This window comes from Neoarius graeffei, chromosome 12, assembly GCF_027579695.1.
Source record: "Neoarius graeffei isolate fNeoGra1 chromosome 12, fNeoGra1.pri, whole genome shotgun sequence".
In the NCBI taxonomy this organism is placed as follows: Eukaryota; Metazoa; Chordata; class Actinopteri; order Siluriformes; family Ariidae; genus Neoarius; species Neoarius graeffei.
The window spans coordinates 73,413,208-73,433,272 of record NC_083580.1 but is presented as its reverse complement, the minus strand read 5'-3'; the positions used below and the strand labels follow the sequence as shown (position 1 = coordinate 73,433,272).

Here is a 20,065-nt window from a genome sequence, read left to right as displayed (position 1 = left end):
GTCTATTATTAGAAAACACTCCTCCATGTGGACATGCATACGGTACATTAACTAACTTGCATGAGTACTGGTTTAACTAGTTAGCTAACACGTTGGTGCTACGTAGGTAGTTGCTGACCACGAGGTCTTGGTGTTTTCTAGCTTCTCTTGGCAGCTGATCTTCAACTGCTAAAGGAATCAGAAATCATCAGTGATTCCTAGCAAGTTTGCTGACTTTCTCTTTCTTTTGGTCATTTGTAGATTTAAAACCGATCCGGCTGTCTTCAGGTCATCACACACCAGAAGCTGGTCGTTCCCGGCGAATTCGTTAAACTGGTTTTGTCAAAGTTCTTCTATCAGATGAAGAGTAGGAATAGCTCCTATGAACATTTATGAATAATGGAAAATGAGCCCCGGTTATTGATCCTCTAAAGTGCTACCATGTGTTCTGTGTATCCTGATATCCATTCAGGCTCCTGTGTGCCTCACTCGGCTCTCCGAGCTTTTTTTTTTCCCCTCACACACTTTAATACCTCACCAAAAGCTTAGATTGTGTGTATCCAATTTGTTTCTAGGACGCTTGCGTAAGAGCCCTGTGTGTGATGTATACATTGCCAAGATCGGTTGTACGGCTTGTGTTAGAGATTACATCATGTCATTGCACTTTGGACTGCGTTCTCCTACATCCTGTAATCTAGCAATGGAAATAACTTTTTTTTCTTCTTCTTTTCAGTATTACAGGGATGCCCAAGGAAAAATATGATCCGCCAGACCCAAGGCGGATGTACACTATAATGTCAAGCGAGGAGGCAGCTAGTGGGAAGAAGTCGTACTGGGCGGAACTGGAGATCAGTGGTAATTTCGAGACGCTTCTATCCTTTTTTTTTTATATATACATCATCTCTAACGTGTTTTCATTCACCAACTGCATGACCAAAAGTATTCGGACACCTAACCAACACACTGATATGTTGGCCTTCTCCAAACGGTTGCTTCCCTTTGCTGGAATTAAGAGGCCCGAAGCTGTTCCTGCGTGACCAAGTGAGCTCCATGAAGAAATGTTTTGCCAAGGGTGGAGTGGATGGAAGAACTCGAGTGGCCTGCACAGAGCCCTGATTTCAACCCTGCTGAGCATCTTTGGTTTTCCAGTTCATCCCGAATGCACTCCGGACTTCCTCGGATGACACCTCGCTGATACCATAGTGACTGAATGTGCAAATCACTACAGCCACAGTCGAAAATCATAATAGGAGATGTTATTGTCATGGGGGAAAAAGTGGACTACATCTGGAATGGGATATTCAACAGGCACATACAGGCGTCAGTGTTTTCCCCAGAAAAAAATTAAAGCCTTAAATTCTGGCATGAATACACAGACAATTGAGTGCCAACAGCGCGAAAGCAAGCGCCAAAGGCGCGAAGTGAAACTAGGGGGGTCCGGGGACATGCCCCTCCCTGGAAAATTTTTTGAAAATGGATGCTCTCAGGTGCATTTTCAAGGTCTCGGAGAGGTTTTAGTCAACCAATCTTCGATCGAAGCCATAATGATAATAGACTAGGTCAAACTTGTGGTTAAAATCAGTCGGCTTTGTCCATCTGGTGGAGGACATCGGCAGCCAATGAGATCGCTTATAATGAATCGGAAAATTCCGGGATGTCTGACGTTTTCTTTCGATAATTTTATTGAACGGTTTGAACACGTGATCTTGACATAGCCAACAGATTACAGTTTGTGTACATCATACCATGCGGACATATTACTTTGACAGAATCAACACAAACACTGGATAAAAAGAGCGCTTGTTTAACACAAATATCAATTAATATGTAAATGGATCTGTTATTTGCTCTCCTATGTATCTAGTTACTTGTGGGTAGGAAATTTAACGCATCGGTATAAATCTAAGCGTATCGGATTTTAACTAAAGCGACTAAGCGTATCGGCAGGCAGAGCAAGCGTATCGGGTCCAGTACGCTAAAACGCTTTGGGGAAAACCATGGGTGTGATGGCCAGGTGTCCGCATACTTTTAGACATGCAGTGTTTTAGACTTGCTTGACTTCCAGCTTCCTTCACAAGCACCTGATGATTAGTAGTAGTATTTTTAGTCGTATTCATTTGACTTGCTTATGAGACATGGACTTGTTTCATTTTGGATGGAGGAATCCTTCCAAACCTATTACGGTAACCCGAAACGAAACTCCTCATTAAGACATGAAACTTTATCCTCGCTGTCTGTTTTGCCTTTAGGCAAAGTGAGGAGCCTGAGCACAGCGTTGTGGTCTCTTACCCATCTGACTGCTTTACACATCAGTGACAACTCCCTCTCGCGCATCCCTCCAGACATTGCCAAACTACACAACCTGGTGTACTTGGACCTCTCTTCCAATAAGATCAGGAGCTTGCCTGCCGAGCTAGGCAACATGGTATCTCTCAGGTCAGTGACTATAACGTTCTGTAACGTCAAGAAACTCATCTTGTGTTTGGATTTTTGCAGAATGCTTTCTTTCCAGGAGCAATGATTAGCGTCAGTGTTTTAGCCAAGAACTATGATGATGACCGCTCTCAGTGTTCACTAATATGTAGCTGCCACAGGGCTTTACTTGAACGGAGCAATTCCTTTAATGTCACTGGATATAATATATACACACACCCTCATCTATATTCTACTGTGATTATTGCCGCACTGTGTGCATATAGATCATTTTTCCATGGAGAGCTAAAAAGCCAGTTTGTTCAGTTGAATGGTTGAGGTCTACTGTTAAAGCTTTTGCATATGGTATAGCTATTATGCAAATGTTATTGTTTTGGAGCGCATGAGGATGTGCAAATATCACTTCTCTCGTCCATCTTGTAAATCACTGAGGAGGATGTTTTGTAATCTGTTCTCTGAATTTTTATTTATTTATTTTTCCGTAGGGAACTGCTTTTAAATAACAACCAGTTGCGAGTCCTGCCTTTCGAGCTCGGAAAGTTGTTTCAGTTACAAACCTTGGGTTTAAAAGGTGAGTCTGAATGCACGAACACATTTTGAGAACTATGTTCAGAATGATATTTTGAGTCAAATGCAAATTTGTCCTTCCAGGAAACCCACTTGCACAAGACATCATGAACCTCTACCAGGAACCCGATGGTACGCGCCGGCTCCTGAGCTACCTGCTGGACAATCTGGCAGGCACCAAGCGCGGTACGTCACACCCTGCAAATGCCTCAAGTGGACCTTTATTCCGCGGAAAAAGACTGACTGACTGACTGATTTTATAACTTTATTTATTTTTTTTAATTTAAATTATATGAAAATGAGAGGTGAAGTCTTGTTTTGTATCCAGTGTATGTGCGTATGCGTTTCAATTGGCCGTCTTCTGCTGTAGTGTCCACAGAACAGCCCCCTCCTCGCTCGTGGGTGCATCTGAAAGAACCTGACAGGACACGACCAGCAGGTGAGAACCTTTCATGCTTGAACATTCTCCTGGTTATGTGAGTATCTGTGACCAGAAGTTAATATCTGTCGTATCTTTTGCACACCAGAAGAACTATTTTGTAGGAACAAAGGAGTTTAAAACATGAACCAGGTTTGAGTTTAATTGTACGAACATTGCTGATTGGTCAGACGCAAGCTTTGTATGATGGCTAACTCTATATAGTTTAGCCAGCAAGTGCATACTAAAGTCCGGCTCAGCCTCTACCGTATTGTTTTTGCATTCCTGTCGTATTTGTTGTTGGTCTGTATTCAGTATTATTATATAGCATGAGCTACTTCCGGTAAAATCATGCGCTCTGATTGGTTCCTTGGCAGGCAGAATTTTCCCGGAATGCCCGTGGGTGATTACGGACTTTCTTTCCAAGGCACCAGCTTTCAGTGCTGCAAAAAAAGATGAATTTGAAACAAAAAAAAAAGTCCGAAAGACACAAACGTACGGAAGCTGCGAGAGGCCCTTCATATAATCTTTTTTAAAAAATTTTTTATTCACCTTGTTATCCCGAGATAACGACATAATTAATTCAGGATCTCGAGAAAACAAAACCATTATTTCGAGATCTCGAGAAAACAAAACAATTATTTCATGATCTCAGCTGGATCACTGTATCTCCGTCGGTAGAGACGAAGCCGGGCCAGTCTTCTGCGGAGGTGCCGCGGACTAATTTTGAAATTATCCCTTATTAAAAGACTTAATGCAATCTCTCCCTGTGTCAACCCCTGATCAAAATATCGCCTTATTAGGTGATCGATTATTCCAGACATTCTAATGACCAAAGTTGCGTCTATACAGAATGAGAAACAGCCCCAAAGTCAGCATATCACAAGTCTCTTGGCGCTCCTGAATGAACCATTTCTCAGCTGTTTACTCGAGATCATAAAATAACAGTTTTGTTTTTTCTCGAGATCTCGAATTAGTTGTGTTTTCTCGAGATCCTGAATTAATTATGTCGTTATCTTGGGATAACAAGGTGAATAAAAAAAAAGGATTATATGAACGGTCTCTCTCAGCTTCCGTACAAACGGGAGTCACGGAGTTATTCAAAAAATGAGCACCAAAGAGCATTCAGAAACCACTAATGCCGCTTTTCCACTACAAACGCGGCTGTGCCGTGCTGAGTCGAGCTGAGCGGGGCTGTTGGAGTTGCATTTCGACTACAACCGCGCTGAACCGTGCTGGCTGGAAGTGGGTGGACACATTGGGTGGAGTTAGCGAAAGTGGGTGGACGTCAGGTGATGTCGTTAAGCAGCGCAAACAGTGACATCAGTGATCTTTTAAGCGGTAGTCTCACGACCCGAATAGTAAACAATAAACATGGAGGACATGGAGTCGTTAGTGTTGCTGGTCTTGGTGCTGTGGCTTGTTGTCACCGACAACGCGGACAGATACTGGCAAGAGCGTATAGATGAGGCGAGGCGCATAGGGCTTCATAATTCTCGTAATTCGTAATTATTCTCCTTCCGGGTTTGCGGTGTTTACAGATCCCAGCGCGCTCGCGGGGCGTGTGTGGGCATGTGAGGACACTCCTCCTCACCAATCAGTGCACAGGGGAGTGTCTGCTCACGCCCCCAACCTCACTCGGCACGGCTTGGCTCGCTTCAGCCCCACTCCAAAACGGTGCGAGTTTTAGGGGCTAAGCAGGGCTGAAACGAGCTGAGTCGTGCTGGTTTTTGGTAGTCGAAACGCGAGCCGTGTCGGGCTGAAGTGAGCTGAAAAAGGGTAGTGGAAAAGGGCCATAACAGTCAGTTTTTTGAAACCTCTAGCTGTTTATCCTGCATGCGTGACTCAACTACGTTACAAATATGACGTGACTGAAAGCAGCGTCACGCCTCGTTATAATGACTGTCTATTTTAATCTTAGAAATTATAATAAATATATAATAAACTCCTTTATTAACCTCGCTCGCTCAGTCTTTACGGGAGGTCTGGTATTTTCCCGTAAAGACCTCGCGCTCATTTAATAAGCGGTTAGTAATATTCCCTGCAGTATGATGGAAACTCATAGAAGGAATCGGAAAGTTCTCAACTAGAAGAGTACCACGCCACGATTGATTTTGATTCAAACTTTGATTTTTGAGCTCTTGAATCATTTAATAAATGACTCGGTTGCTCTGAACTGAGTCGGAGAATTCTAACCAGGATTTTAAATGCAACTAACACCACCAGGACGGATCTGATTCTCGGATCAAAGTGCAGTGTGTTATGTTCAGCTCTTGGACACAACAGTAATGCAATACTTTGGGTAGTTAGGGATGAGATTCATAGATGTAAAACAATAATCGGTTACTAAGCTTTGCATGTTTGTTCATCATTCAACCGCTGCTGAGATTTTATTTTTTTTTGTCTGAAGTATTTATGCACTGATGTCTTGGTGATAATCTGCAGTCAGTGTTCATTGAGAGCTTCTTGTCCTGAAGTAAATGCATGGGTGCAAGTTTTCCGGCATGTGCTGGAAGCTCCGTTTTTTTTCCGGTTCTGAAAAAGTCATTTTTCCAAATCGTGTAAATCCATTAAGATTTCTTGGGGGGGTGGCTGTCTCACTCTCATAGGGCCAATGATTTTCCGCAATCACGGAAAACGGACGGAAATTGCGGAATTTTTATAGTGAAGCATTGCTCGCGTGTCAAAGTGTAACTGCCGCAGAAGGCTTCTGCGTAACTGCTGCTAACGCCCAAGCAGACATGCCTTTCCGGTCAAGGTAGCTTTGTTGGTGATTGTGATTGGCTTGTGGCACACTTAGCCAGCCAATGAGCTGCTTGTTTACAGATTCACAACCAGAATGGCGACCGCGAAAAAGAAACGAATGCTCTGGTGGCCAAGGACGCCATACGGTTGCCAGTGGCGAGTGTGGACGTTGAGCGCTCCTTTTCCATGTATAAACATCTTCTAAATGACAGAAGATTCAGTCTCACAGAGACCAACACTAAACTTATGATGCTCTATCATAATGGCGAGATCGAGCAGCGTTTCTAGGTACTCTGAGAGCACGCAATGATCGATCTGCAAGGAATATTCAGGACTGTCATTACAATCAAAGTTAAACTATTCTAGTCTGTCTGAGAGTGTGTTCTGTGTTTTGTTAGGAAACGTTGTTTCATGAGTTTGTGGTGGACTAAAGATGGATATAGAGTAATATTTTTAAACAGTCAGTTATGAGTATTGTCATTACAGGCTCAGTAAGTATTACTGAATATTAATTTCAGTACTCTCTATTATATTGAGATTATATATGCTATTATATTGCATATATATATTTATATATGAGATGGGTTTTTAGTTAACGGTGATCCTAGTTTCTTGATTTATCTGTTATCAGTATGTCAAGTCGGGCTGTAACGATACACCCAACTCACGATTCGATTCGTATCGCAATTTTTGACCCACGATTCGATACGCCCACGATTTTTTTAAAAAATGTTTTTTTAAAGTAGTAAATTTGACTTATTAACATTTACTTACTTACATTAACTATTTAATAACAAATAATTCAGACCACTGCAGAGAATGAGTAATATGTATGCAAAAATGAGCAAATGTATATCCAAAGATTGTTTTATTTCTCAAAATAATACTGTTGAGCCGGAAGCTCTGGTTTTCTTCGGTTCTGAAAAAGTCATTTTTCCAAATCGTGTAAATCCGTTAAGATTTTTTTTTTGGGGGGGTGGCTCTCTCACTCTCATAGGGCCAATGATTTTCTGTGATCGCGGAAAACAGATGGAAATTACGGAATTTTTATGGTGAAACATTGCTCGCGTGTCAAAATGTAACTGCCGCAGAAGGCTTCCGCCCAAGCAGACATGCCTTCAGTGTTGCCAGATATTGCTAACGTTTTCCACCCCAAAATATGTTCAAAACCAGCCAAAAAGCACCTAAACCTGCCCAATCTGGCAACACTGCATGCCTTTCCGGTCAAGTGATTGTGATTGGCTTGTGGCACACCTAGCCAGCCAATGAGCTGCTTGTTTACAGATTCGCTCCCCGCGTCGCAACCAGAATGGCGACCGCTTAAAAGAAATGAATGCTCTGCCAGTGGCGAGTGTGGATGTTGCGTGACTCGCAGAAGATTGTCACAGGTCGGCGAAAAAACGACTTACTAATAGATATAAAAAAAAAAGTAATTTAAGTAAGTTTAAAATGTAATTTAAATAAAAAGTAAAGTGTTCATAAATTGAAGTTTGGAAGCGCCTCTGTTTTTGGGCTGAGGAGAAGTTTGAAAGGGTGTACCGCGATTCTGCCTTCTTGTATCGCGATACGGATCGTGGCTCTGCGTATCGCGATTTCGATACACATATCGTTACAGCCCTAATGTCAATTAAAATATTTTGAGTTGTCTCAATCTGTGATCCCACTTTAATTTTTTTATTAATGCAATTTATCAGCTTCCTGTCAGTGTAATTGTTTTATTATTATATTTTTTTCATGAATGACTTCATCATGCAAAGGACCATTCGTGTCTAGAGATGCAATATTTTGAAACCCAAGTAAAATTATGCCAGCCAGAATTACTAAATTGGAGCCAAACAGAACAATTTTGAACTGAAATTGTGAAACGGAATTTTTCATTGTCCAAAACGGAAAAAGCCAGATTTTGAAACGGAAAATCATTGGCTCTACTCTCAGCGTGTTACCGCGGTACAGTCTCTGCACGAGACGAATCTTTTCATCTCGTCTTCGCCACAAACCTCATTCAATTTATACGCCGCTCACCGACGAGCGGTCCTGACTATCCCGTTGTTTCACAGTGTTATACCGTACATGTGTGATATCATGTTTCACGCACGTAGCACATTGTTCGACCAGATCAACACAGCTATTCCAGTGTATATATTGTAAAAAAGGTATCACAGCAAAAGCATATTAAAAATGGTTGTTTCACCATTTTAAATTATTAGTTGCTAGATGTTTTGAAATATCAAGCCTTGTACTTTAAATATTATTTCAGATGAATTGATGAAATGTATTAAACATTTGATGTGAATATGCAAATCATATAACTAATATTATAAATGTTTGCATGAGAGACAACCATTTTAACTTTTTTCCGAGCCCTAAGGGGGGCTCACCTCCCTTTGTAACCCCCCCTGCATGGCTGTGCCATGCACGTCTGACCTTGTCAGACTTTTCAGGTTTTTGAAAATTTTATACTTGCACCCATGTAAATGCATTAAAACCCCCTTCGTGTATAATAGATCGTGCCTGGAAGTGTGTTTTTCAGTGCTTTATCAGATTTACTGTACAGGACCACCTTCTGTAGAAATAAGAAGAGAATTAATTGCAAATTAACATCACACTCCCATTTAGACGGACTATGTCGGAATGGCGCTGCTAAATATAATCTTTTTCCACACGTTGCGCGCACACAACTTCCACTGCAATAAATGGAGCAGTCTTTTTTTTTGGTTATTATTTAGGGCCCGTTTACACGAGGACGCTGTCGGGTAAAAACGACTAAATATTTTATCGGAAGTGCCTTTCGTCTACACGGGGACGGCGTTTTCGAGGCTGAAAAACGGAAAAAATTGAAAACGCCTTCCAGAGTGGATAAGTTAAAAACAGCCCCCGTTGCATATCCGTCTAAACTACCCAATACGCGAAACTTTCTGCTCGGATCTGCTCACGTCGGGTACGCGTTTATGTCATAGTAGGAGCATGTGTGGCAGCGGGGGTGTGGTCAAGTGCCGGTCTGTGACAGGAGGGTGGAGTCAGGGAAGGTAAGTGGCAGAATCACTACACCTGATGTCAATTAACCTGTTTGTGTGTCTTCCCAGTGACCGCGCCCTATTTAAAGAGGGAGAGCAGAGAAGCTCATCCCCAAGCTAGACGCCAGTTGCGTGTGTGTCTGTTGGTTTAAAAATATTGTTAGACTGAAAAGTGTGGCAATAAAGCCTATAGAGATCTTGCATGTGACGTCACAGCCGATCCAGATTGTGACAGATGCCATCTTGTAGGTCAAACGCCATATTCCGCCTTCTACTTCTGCTTTTACTTCTACCTTTTCTTCTGGAAAACCCTACTATATACAATTCTACTACAACGGCTGCGGCTACAAGCTCTCCCTACCTGTGCACGGTTATGTTTTTTGTGTGTATTTTTGCGTGTTGTTCGTCTGTACCGGACTTCAATATCCACTACAACCGTATGGACTTACTGGACATTGGTTTCCAGCAGAAAATGACGGTTTGTAGCGATTTCCATTGCATGCACAACATTCCGGATGAGAAAAAAAAAACATTCCGGACGAGATGGCGAGACCAGCGGGGTCTCCGTGGATTGTTATCGGAAGCAAAGCGAAGGAGGCGGCGCCGGGAGCCGAAGCAAAAGCGAGGCTGTAGAGCCGGCCTGTTGACTAAGCTCAGAAAACAGCTACTTAAATCTCCACTGCCAAGCCTCTACCTCTCCAACGCCAGATCCATGTAAACAAGACGGACAATTTGGAATTACAACTGGAATTACCTTATTCTATTCTATAATCGGCTGGTCAGTGCTATACTCAATACTTACTTACCCATCCAGTGAGGATCATTTTCTTGTTTACAAGATGCCACATCTGAGTCGCTGACAAATCCTGAATTTCTGTAAAGATAACTGTCCAGAGATTTATAAGCACGCAGTGCTTCACCACTGAACAGCGAGGGAAAGTTGATGAGGTAATCATACACGTCCGGGTATTCCGCTGGCAGTTCAAAATCCGGTCGTGAAAACTCCGTCCGGAAAGCCATAAGGGTCACAAATCTGTAGATCGTTTATTTTAGACATATATCTAGTTATCTGTTCATTAGAAAAATGAGCCGTGTAGTCCGTCGGTTGAAATTGATCCATTCTGCACACGAGTGCAGCAGTATTCAGCGGTGTTTTTGACCGACATGATGGCGGTTGTGTACTTTCTGGTTACGTGACTGCAAGATCTCTATTTGTAAACCTGATCTCTGTCCTGCCGTCCTCTGTGCTCCACACTCCTGTAGAACGGCTACAGCATGTCTGATTACATCGATCCAACGGACCTTCAAGCTGCTCTGGCAACCTTACGAGTAGCCATAGGCAGAGTAGTCAAAGTTTTTGCGGTGCAGATCAGACAAGACGGAAGACGTCGCACATGCGTGCAGGCATAGCGGAGGTCTTTCACAGCACCACTAAGCCGCCTGGCATGCACATCCAATTGAATTCCACACATTTATGCGTCACCGTATAGACGCAGATTTCCTCCTTGAAAACGGTCGTGTAGACGCGGGAAAAAGTGAGAACGAAAACGGACTTTTGCGTTTTTGTTTCAGACCGTCCCCGTGTAAAGTGGGCCTTAGTGTTTCTTGGATCAATACACAAATCAGTTCTTTAAACTAAAATAGGCTTTGCAGTTCCAAATCAGTCAAACGATAATTCTTTCACCTAAATCCTACGAGCTGTTAAAATTCTGCTGTTGGCTCATTTCCAGGTGTTTCAATGGTGCAGTCCTAAAAACAAGACATGCCAGCCTGTGTGGTGTGGGTTTTCTTTTTTTTTTTGGGCGTCATATTTGTTAGGACTGCATGCTGTTTTGTCTTCATACACGAGAACGATGTTCACCTCAAACTGATTTTCGATACACAGTGACTCACAGCGTACAAGTTTTTAAATATTTTCAAAACCTTTTTCCTCACTAACAAGTGTTCAAAATAATTTCTAAATGTCAGAATTTGGTTCTACACTGTTGTTCACTGCGAAACGTTTTGCAGTTTTTAGCGTAAACGTGGCTTTTCTCAGAACTTGTAGATGCCATTGAGCTTAAAATCATCTTGGTGGGAATAGTTAGGCTTGGAACATACAGTGATGCTATGACTGTTTTGTCCCTGTTGCAGCGTTGTTCTCTGTGATGTGCTACAATGTACTGTGCGATAAGTACGCCACACGCCAGCTCTACGGTTACTGCCCTTCCTGGGCTCTGAACTGGGAGTACAGGAAAAAGTCCATCATGCAAGAGATCCTCAGCTGCAGTGCAGATATCATCAGCCTGCAGGTCTGGCACACATGACATTCGTTTATACTGAGCTCATTAGGTTGTGGAAGAAGAATGTACCGATTGTAGGACTTCTGTTATGGGTCTTGGGGATTTTTTTGTTTTTGTTTTTCGCTCTGTATTGAAATGCTTCAGGAGTAGACATGCTTAGATTATGATTTTGTGGCAGGAAGTGGAGACGGAGCAGTACTACAACTTTTTCCTAGTGGAGCTCAAAGAGCACGGATATGAGGGTTTCTTCAGCCCCAAGTCTCGAGCAAGGACCATGTCCGAGTCTGACCGCAAACACGTGGACGGCTGTGCCATCTTCTATAAGACCGAGAAGTGAGTGGGCAGACGTCTCGTTTAAAAATAGCAGCCGGCGAGTAAGGCTGTTAAAATAACTGACGGCTGGCCCGTACACCTGACCCTTCATGTGTGCGTCTTGGAAACAGGTTCAGCCTCGTGCAGAAACACACAGTGGAGTTTAACCAGCTGGCCATGGCTAACTCGGAGGGCTCTGAGGTCATGTTGAACAGGGTGATGACCAAGGATAACATTGGGGTTGCTGTGCTCCTGGAGCTTCGCAAAGAGATGATTGAGCAATCTGGTTTGTATCTGATATCTTGATCCTTTTTATGGTGCGTTCATGTGCTATGGGAATTATGGTAAATACCAAACGCCGACATGGAAAGCACACATGAACGCCCCCTCTTGTGGTATTTTCCACTGGGCAACTCGTAGAAAATTTTGATACACGAGTTGCCGAGATGAGATGAACTTTAACCTTTTCAACATGGCGGCGAGCGGTACAAGACTAGCTTATGAACCAAGAAAGAAGTGGTTTTCACCTACGGAAAGCTGACTCTCACCTTTTAAACGAGTCATGTTATGTATATTATATGTATATTATAGCCTAATACAAAATATTCCGTGGCTGTCCAAAGAACGCCAACAATGATCTAGATACTGGCTACTCTCATTGTGGCTACAGCCAAATTTCCAAAAGCTGCGTGGCATTCAATGTGTTAAGAAAATCTCTACTTGTCATGATGAGGAAATATTCAGCATTATTTACCTTTTGACTTTTGATAACTCGTATTCCTGCTGCAGCTGATGAACAAGGCAATCTATAATTGTTTTAGCCAAATAACAGGCCTGATTCTGAATCTGGTCCACCATCTTTAATTTGTCAACAACAACAAAAGCATGTGAACGCAACACACTGGTAAATACCACTTCCCAACTGGAAAATATCATCTTCCCATAGCACATGAACGCAGCATTAATCCATGTCCCTTTGCCTGCCTGCTGTTTACGCCTAATGAGTAACAGTACTCATTACGTGTCTAGTTTGATTATCTGCATTTCTGCTGTGTAGCAGGAAAGCACTTGCCTAGTATGGAGAAGCAGCTGCTGTTGATGGCTAACGCTCACATGCACTGGGACCCGGAGTACTCGGACGTAAAGCTCGTCCAGACCATGATGTTCCTGTCAGAAGTGAAGAACATCGTGGATAAGGCCACACGCAGCCTCAAGCTCTCCTCTGTGTCGGGGGAGACCAACGCCATCCCTCTTGTCCTGTGTGCTGACCTCAACTCGCTGCCTGACTCGGGTCAGATGCTTGTGTGTACGTGTTCTTTCATCACTTCATGTTTAAAATGCATGTGTTTATTCAAACTGTACTTCTTGTGTAGGTGTGGTGGAGTACCTGAGCACAGGGGGTGTGGACAGCACTCATAAGGACTTCAAGGAGCTGCGCTATATCGACTGCCTGACCAACTTTAACTGTAACGGCAAGAACGGCACATCCAGCAGCAGGATCACGCACGGCTTCAAGCTAAAGAGTGCCTACGAGAACGGCCTGATGCCTTATACCAACTACACCTTCGACTTCAAGGTCTCGTTATGTCAGATGCACACTTGACTTTGCCCTTTACTTCTACGTATAATATAATTGCATCCAGGGTGTTCGGGATGTCATAGGGTGGTGGTGTTGTTTCTGTATCTAAAAGTGATGTTGGATTTATGGGACAGCATGTCGTTCAGGGCTTTCCCGAGGGGGGGGAAAAAAAAAAGATATATATATATATATATATATATATATATATATATATATCTCAGAGCAGTGCTACTGATGCGGTGCCCAGCCCAGAGGGCCCTGAAGGCTGCTCGGTTGGTCTGGGGGCACGTGCACTAGGGTGCATCAGTTGCCCCCTAAAAATGAAAAGTTCCTCCGATCATGATGCATTTTTGTTTTTATGTTCCTTTTGGTAAGAAAACGCACTGGGTGAAATATTTTTGACAAAATTCAAAAGTTTAATGGTGGCACCAGGAGCTCAAAGTTATGGAAAAAGCTGCTATTTTATAACTTTTATGACACAATTTCGATCACTTTTCATGAGACATTATGGCACCTTATAGAGTATACCAAATATCTTAGATACACATTTTTAGTACATATTCTAAATATATTATCAAGCACAGTTTGAGTTTTAGCTGTTCATTGAATCATTGTTCAACTACTTTTAAACAATAGAAGTGTATTATGAATCACATTAATGCTTCTCAATCCCTTGCAAAGGTTCTTAACATGATCTCTGGGTCACAAGAAATCAATAAACGGAGTCCAACAGTGTGATTCAAACCTTACGCGAAAACATAAAATAAGCGTTTTTTGGGCAAAAAATGAACCTCGTGGTGCCACCATTAGACTTTTGAATATGGTCAAAATTGTACAGGATGTCTTTATTGGTGAAAAGGAACACCCGAACAAAAACGCATCAGATTTTATGAAAGTGAGGGCAACTGATGCACCCTAATGTGCACCTGGAAAATTTTTAAATTAGAGACTTCAAATAGTGCAATCTGGTGGCATCTAGTGCTGGTTTAGGCACAATTCAACATTATTAAATTTAATGTTTTTTACCTTGTCAAATATGCAAGGAGCAAAGTTTAAACCTTTCTTTTTTTCCTTTACTTTATAAGCACATAGTTTAAAAACAAAACAAAACACACACAATACAAGTAAAGGTACAAAGTACGTGCTAGGGGAGGGGAGGAAACCTAAACGGCTTATAATTGGTCCGCCCCATCTTTTTATATACAACCCTGATTCCAAAAAAGTTGGGACAAAGTACAAATTGTAAATAAAAACGGAATGCAATGATGTGGAAGTTTCAAAATTCCATATTTTATTCAGAATAGAACATAGATGACACATCAAATGTTTAAACTGAGAAAATGTACCATATCATTTAAAGAGAAAAATTAGGTGATTTTTAAATTTCTTGACAACAACACATCTCAAAGTTGGGACAAGGCCATGTTTACCACTGAGACATCCCCTTTTCTCTTTACAACAGTCTGTAAACGTCTGGGGACTGAGGAGACAAGTTGCTCAAGTTTAGGGATAGGAATGTTAACCCATTCTTGTCTAATGTAGGATTAGTTGCTCAACTGTCTTGGGTCTTTTTTTGTCGTATCTTGCGTTTTATGATGCGCCAAATGTTTTCTATGGGTGAAAGATCTGGACTGCAGGCTGGCCAGTTCAGTACCCGGACCCTTCTTCTACGCAGCCATGATGCTGTAATTGATGCAGTATGTGGTTTGGCATTGTCATGTTGGAAAATGCAAGGTCTTCCCTGAAAGAGATGTCGTCTGGATGGGAGCATATGCTGCTCTAGAACCTGGATATACCTTTTAGCATTGATGGTGTCTTTCCAGATGTGTAAGCTGCCCATGCCACACGCACTAATGCAACCCCATACCATCAGAGATGCAGGCTTCTGAACTGAGCGCTGATAACTCGGGTCGTCCTTCTCCTCTTTAGTCCGAATGACATGGTGTCCCTGATTTCCATAAAGAACTTCACATTTTGGTTCGTCTGACCACAGAACAGTTTTCTACTTTGCCACAGTTCATTTTAAATGAGCCTTGGCCCAGAGAAGACGTCTGCGCTTCTGGATCATGTTTAGATACGGCTTCTTCTTTGAACTATAGAGTTTTAGCTGGCAACGGCGGATGGCACGGTGAACTGTGTTCACAGATAATGTTCTCTGGAAATATTCCTGAGGCCATTTTGTGATTTCCAATACAGAAGCATGCCTGTATGTGATGCAGTGCCGTCTAAGGGCCCGAAGATCACGGGCACCCAGTATGGTTTTCCGGCCTTGACCCTTAGGCACAGAGATTCTTCCAGATTCTCTGAATCTTTTGATGATATTATGCACTGTAGATGATGATATGTTCAAACTCTTTGCAATTTTACACTGTCGAACTCCTTTCTGATATTGCTCCACTATTTGTCGGTGCAGAATTAGGGGGATTGGTGATCCTCTTCCCATCTTTACTTCTGAGAGCCGCTGCCACTCCAAGATGCTCTTTTTATACCCAGTCATGTTAATGACCTATTGCCAATTGACCTAATGAGTTGCAATTTGGTCCTCCAGCTCTTCCTTTTTTGTACCTTTAACTTTTCCAGCCTCTTATTGCCCCTGTCCCAACGTTTTTGAGATGTGTTGCTGTCATGAAATTTCAAAATGTCTCACTTTCGACATTTGATATGTTGTCTATGTTCTATTGTGAATACAATATCAGTTTTTGAGATTTGTAAATTATTGCATTCCGTTTTTATTTACAATTTGTACTTTGTCCCAACTTTTTTGGAATCGGGGTTGTATATGCGCCACACACATCACAATATTATAAACAAGTGGTAAAGTAAAAGAGTAAACATGTACAAACTAAACATAATATCTGAGTAAATAATTTAGTTAATTGGTACTTGGACAATACAGCAAGTAGGCTGTGTTTTTTGTTAAGGTCACACCAATTTAATTAGTTGGTTCTTCAGTCTTCATTTTTTTTCCTTTAAAAAATTTAATTTAAGAGTTGGTGAACCTAGGCACCAAGAAAACTGGCTGTGAGATTGAGGCAGAATTGCAAAATGCATGAAATATAATGTAGACATGCAACTTAGATGCCAGGAAATGGCATCTGAGGGGTTACTTATTTCAAAATTTTCTGGCGCAAGGGGTAGGGATGTTAACCGATGACCATTTGACTGAATCCACGTCAACCGGTTAATTTTTTTTTGGTTGTTGGTTTAAAAAAAAAAATCGTTTTGAAACTGACGATTTTGGAGCGGAGAACCTGGAATTCTGTGTTGTAAACGCTTGGGGCATGCCATGCGGTGTAAGGACGACAGCTGACAAATCAAACACCCATTCAGTCATGTCCCGCCCTCCCGCCCCAGTTGAAGACAGCTGCCACTCGGCGAAAGAAAAGTCTCAAAAAGTATCAGGCTAGACTTTTTAGCTTACAAATTACTATTCTGTTTTTTTTTAATTATTATTAGAAGGCACATGGAGTTTAGTCCTGCCTTGGCCGGTGCATTCTGAAAGTATGTTTCGGTCTGTAGCCAACAATGCATGTTATTGCAGATCATATCTCTCCACACAAACTAAAGGCGCAGATGCCGACTTTTGGAGGGAAGGGGAGAGAATGAAATGACAGCGGTGTCTGGAGGGGGAGTGACACACGCAGCTTTTGAGCAATTCCAGCGTTATGGACGTGACACTTGAACTCAAAATGGCAACAAATGACCCAGTGCATGTTTTATTGTCTCCCAGTATTTAAACAGGTGTTGCATATTTTAAGGCTGTACCATACTGGAGAAGTGATAGAACAAGAACAATTCCCATAGTACATCTAGGGCATGCCAGAAAACGCCAATAAAAGATGCGTTATGGACGTGACAGAAAAAGTATCACTTTTCTTGGGTGACTGTACATTTTTATCAAACTGTGAAATTGTAAACCTAATGTCGAAATGGAGATATCCATTTGATAGAGGGGTCCAAGGTGAATATTAAAAAATCTTTGTTTAAAATATTTTGTATTTCATGCAGAGTTTCGGAAGGAAAAGTCAGCGTTATGGATGTGACGAAATTCCGTTATGGATGTGACGCGTCTGAAATAGACAATGCATATGTTTAGAAAATCAGCAATTTAACCACCATAACCCTTTGAAAAACTCTCTAAATATCAGCTAAAACTATCAAAGTTCTTAAATAATATTTAGGATGGCTATTGTTTTGCTGTTTTGTGGATTTTAGCATACATTTCTCTGGCTTGTGGCAATAATATAGAATTGTACATGATCAAAGTTGATTTTAGCTTGGGTTTTACATTATAAGAAAGAAAGACTGACAGTGACATATTAGGTTGGTTACAAATTGGTTCAACTTATTCACATCTGTAAAATACAGGCCTAGGTGAGATCTCTGGGAGTGGTTTTGATGTATTACATGTTGCTTTATTTTTCCATGGTGAGGTTGACATTTACATGGAATTGCCCTTTATGTCTGTGAGCCAAGTCGGTGACTGCTTCAGAGCAACTTCAAGACCATGCAGTAATGGCGTGTTGATATTGGTAACGGCGTTATAACCAGGTTTTTTTCTAGAAAAATTTAGTATGAAGGCGCTCACCATGGCGAGGGAGCGAAGCGGGGGGGGAGATGGTGCTGGTTGTCTCCCCCCCCCGCCTTGCAAAGCCTTTGAAAAATGCTCCAATGGGACATTCTGAGGCTATCTGAGAGGGAAATTGTAACAAATTGTCTGTCAACATTGAAAAAGAAAGAAGTTATCTTCTTCTGCCCCGGACAGTCTTTGGCTTTCTTCCGTTTCGTGCCGCGGGATGACATCTTTAAATGCTCAAGTGTCAACAAAAACAACTCGCGAACTACTTCTGTCAAAAGCTCCCGCGCCGGTGGGTGAAAGGTCATTCAGTCTCGAGAAATCTCGCTCTACAAGTCAGCTGACCTTGTATGTAACCCATGTCAAATCTCGCAAGAGCAGCCGCGACAACTAAACAACATGGCGCCTCAGTCTGGAAAACGCCAATTCGGATTGTTTTTGCACTGTCTGGCGGTGTATCTACTATGATTGGAATATTTTTGGAGCAATTATAACGTATTTGATGATCAGACACATTGTCGCGTGGTGTTGCTGGGATGTTTTCATGGAGTCGGTAAGGGGGCGCACGCCGAGAGTAAGAGGGCGCAGCGCCCCTGTTCCCCCGTTTAGACGAAAGCCTGATAACGATTGTAGCTAATTAATTAGATTACCCGGCGTTATAACAGCCTTTATTTTAATGCCGTTATTCCAATCACTGGATGTTTTGTACTTCTTCTAGCACTTGACTTTATTTTCAGCGCCATCATGGCCAACTGAAACTGTTTCTAAGCTGGAGCCATTTGTCCTCCGCTCCAATACAAACCCCTCGACATCAGTGCCGCGTTTGACTAAATGTTTCGTGCTGTAGAAAAGGTAATGTGAGTGGAGGGCAGCGACTGGGACTGAATGTGCGGATGCTCGCGGTTAGATTTAGAATAGATTCTAATAATTCCAATTCTAGAATTTTAAACTCCTAGGTTAACCGGCTAATGAGGCTCGGTGGTTGGTCAAGATTTTTTTTTTTTTTTTTTTAGTTTTCGCCATCCCGAGTGAGGGCATGAGAGGGCAGTCATACGCGTATGTCTCACGCTCGCTACATAACAGTCGGCAGCCCTGCTCAAGAGGAATGCTACCCAGAAAAAATGAACAAGGGAATAAACCCAGTAGGCCTACAGTAAATTTGTGTCCTGCATTGTCCTTGTCAGCTCTGGCTGCACGTCTTTTATCAGGCAAACCAGTAAACAGATTGAATTACAGTCAATTGAACATCTACAATGCACAGAAAAAAAGATTTGACCAGGAGTAGGCTACTTCTGATGGCTAAATACTTCGAATGATTTTTTTTTTGTTTGCCCCTCACATCAATCAATGAAAATATATAAATCAAACCCACCTCCACAGAGTCGTTGTCCAAGTTGGCACATCGCAGGGTAACAAGCTCACGGCATCTTGAGTACAACTGTGGCAAGTTTTCCCCCTCTTGAATTTCGACACACTTGTCAGATTTTACGCTTCTGTTCGCTGAATATCCTCACAAATGCAGGCTTTGCAGGATTCCCCTCCACAGGCATGCTTCTTCCAGAAGTCTTTATCTAAAGTGAAAGGGGCGATTTGATTGGTTTTCGACGTCACGTGACCTCAACCTGCAGTCTGTTTTTCTGTTGGTGGGAGTTTTTTATATATATATATATATATATATATATATATATATATATATATATATATATATATATATATATAAATTTTTTTTTTTTTTTTCTTTTTTCATTTTGCATTTTTCTTCAAGCGGCGATTCCGAGAAGCAACTAATGGAATTGGTCTGGCCTAAGACACATTTTAAAGCCAACAAATGATGTGGTGGCTCTGATTGCGGAATCAAGACTTCCATACATTAACGCGTTTATATTGTACACTGGATTGGGCTAAAGATGTTCTAAAGAGAGGAACACGAAGTTGACTCCTTTGGCGGGTAGAGTAATTGTGAACCAGCGAGTTAGGTAATTTAAACCTACCTTTCGATTTCATAAAATTGGTGAAATTTAGTTCCTTCTGAAATGTGGTCATTGTGATACATGTTTATTTCTGTAATCTCATCTCATCTCATTATCTCTAGCCGCTTTATCCTGTTCTACAGGGTCGCAGGCAAGCTGGAGCCTATCCCAGCTGACTACGGGCGAAAGG

General features: G+C 42.0%; 1 protein-coding gene across 2 annotated transcripts in view; it reads left to right on the top strand.

Annotated features, from left to right (window-relative positions):
• The window catches only part of cnot6a (CCR4-NOT transcription complex, subunit 6a), a 33,334-nt gene that overhangs the window by 685 nt on the left and 12,584 nt on the right, over positions 1-20,065 (top strand). The window contains exons 2-11 of one of the 2 annotated variants that reach the window (XM_060936385.1): positions 713-834; positions 2,229-2,415; positions 2,898-2,983; positions 3,064-3,165; positions 3,350-3,418; positions 11,290-11,447; positions 11,617-11,771; positions 11,882-12,036; positions 12,811-13,041; positions 13,124-13,326. In XM_060936385.1, the coding sequence (XP_060792368.1) occupies positions 723-834; positions 2,229-2,415; positions 2,898-2,983; positions 3,064-3,165; positions 3,350-3,418; positions 11,290-11,447; positions 11,617-11,771; positions 11,882-12,036; positions 12,811-13,041; positions 13,124-13,326 (1,458 nt within the window). In that variant the 5' untranslated portion in view covers positions 713-722. Of the gene's footprint in view, positions 1-712; positions 835-2,228; positions 2,416-2,897; positions 2,984-3,063; positions 3,166-3,349; positions 3,419-11,289; positions 11,448-11,616; positions 11,772-11,881; positions 12,037-12,807; positions 13,042-13,123; positions 13,327-20,065 lie in introns of both variants that reach the window. The other variant, XM_060936384.1, reaches the window with a different exon arrangement.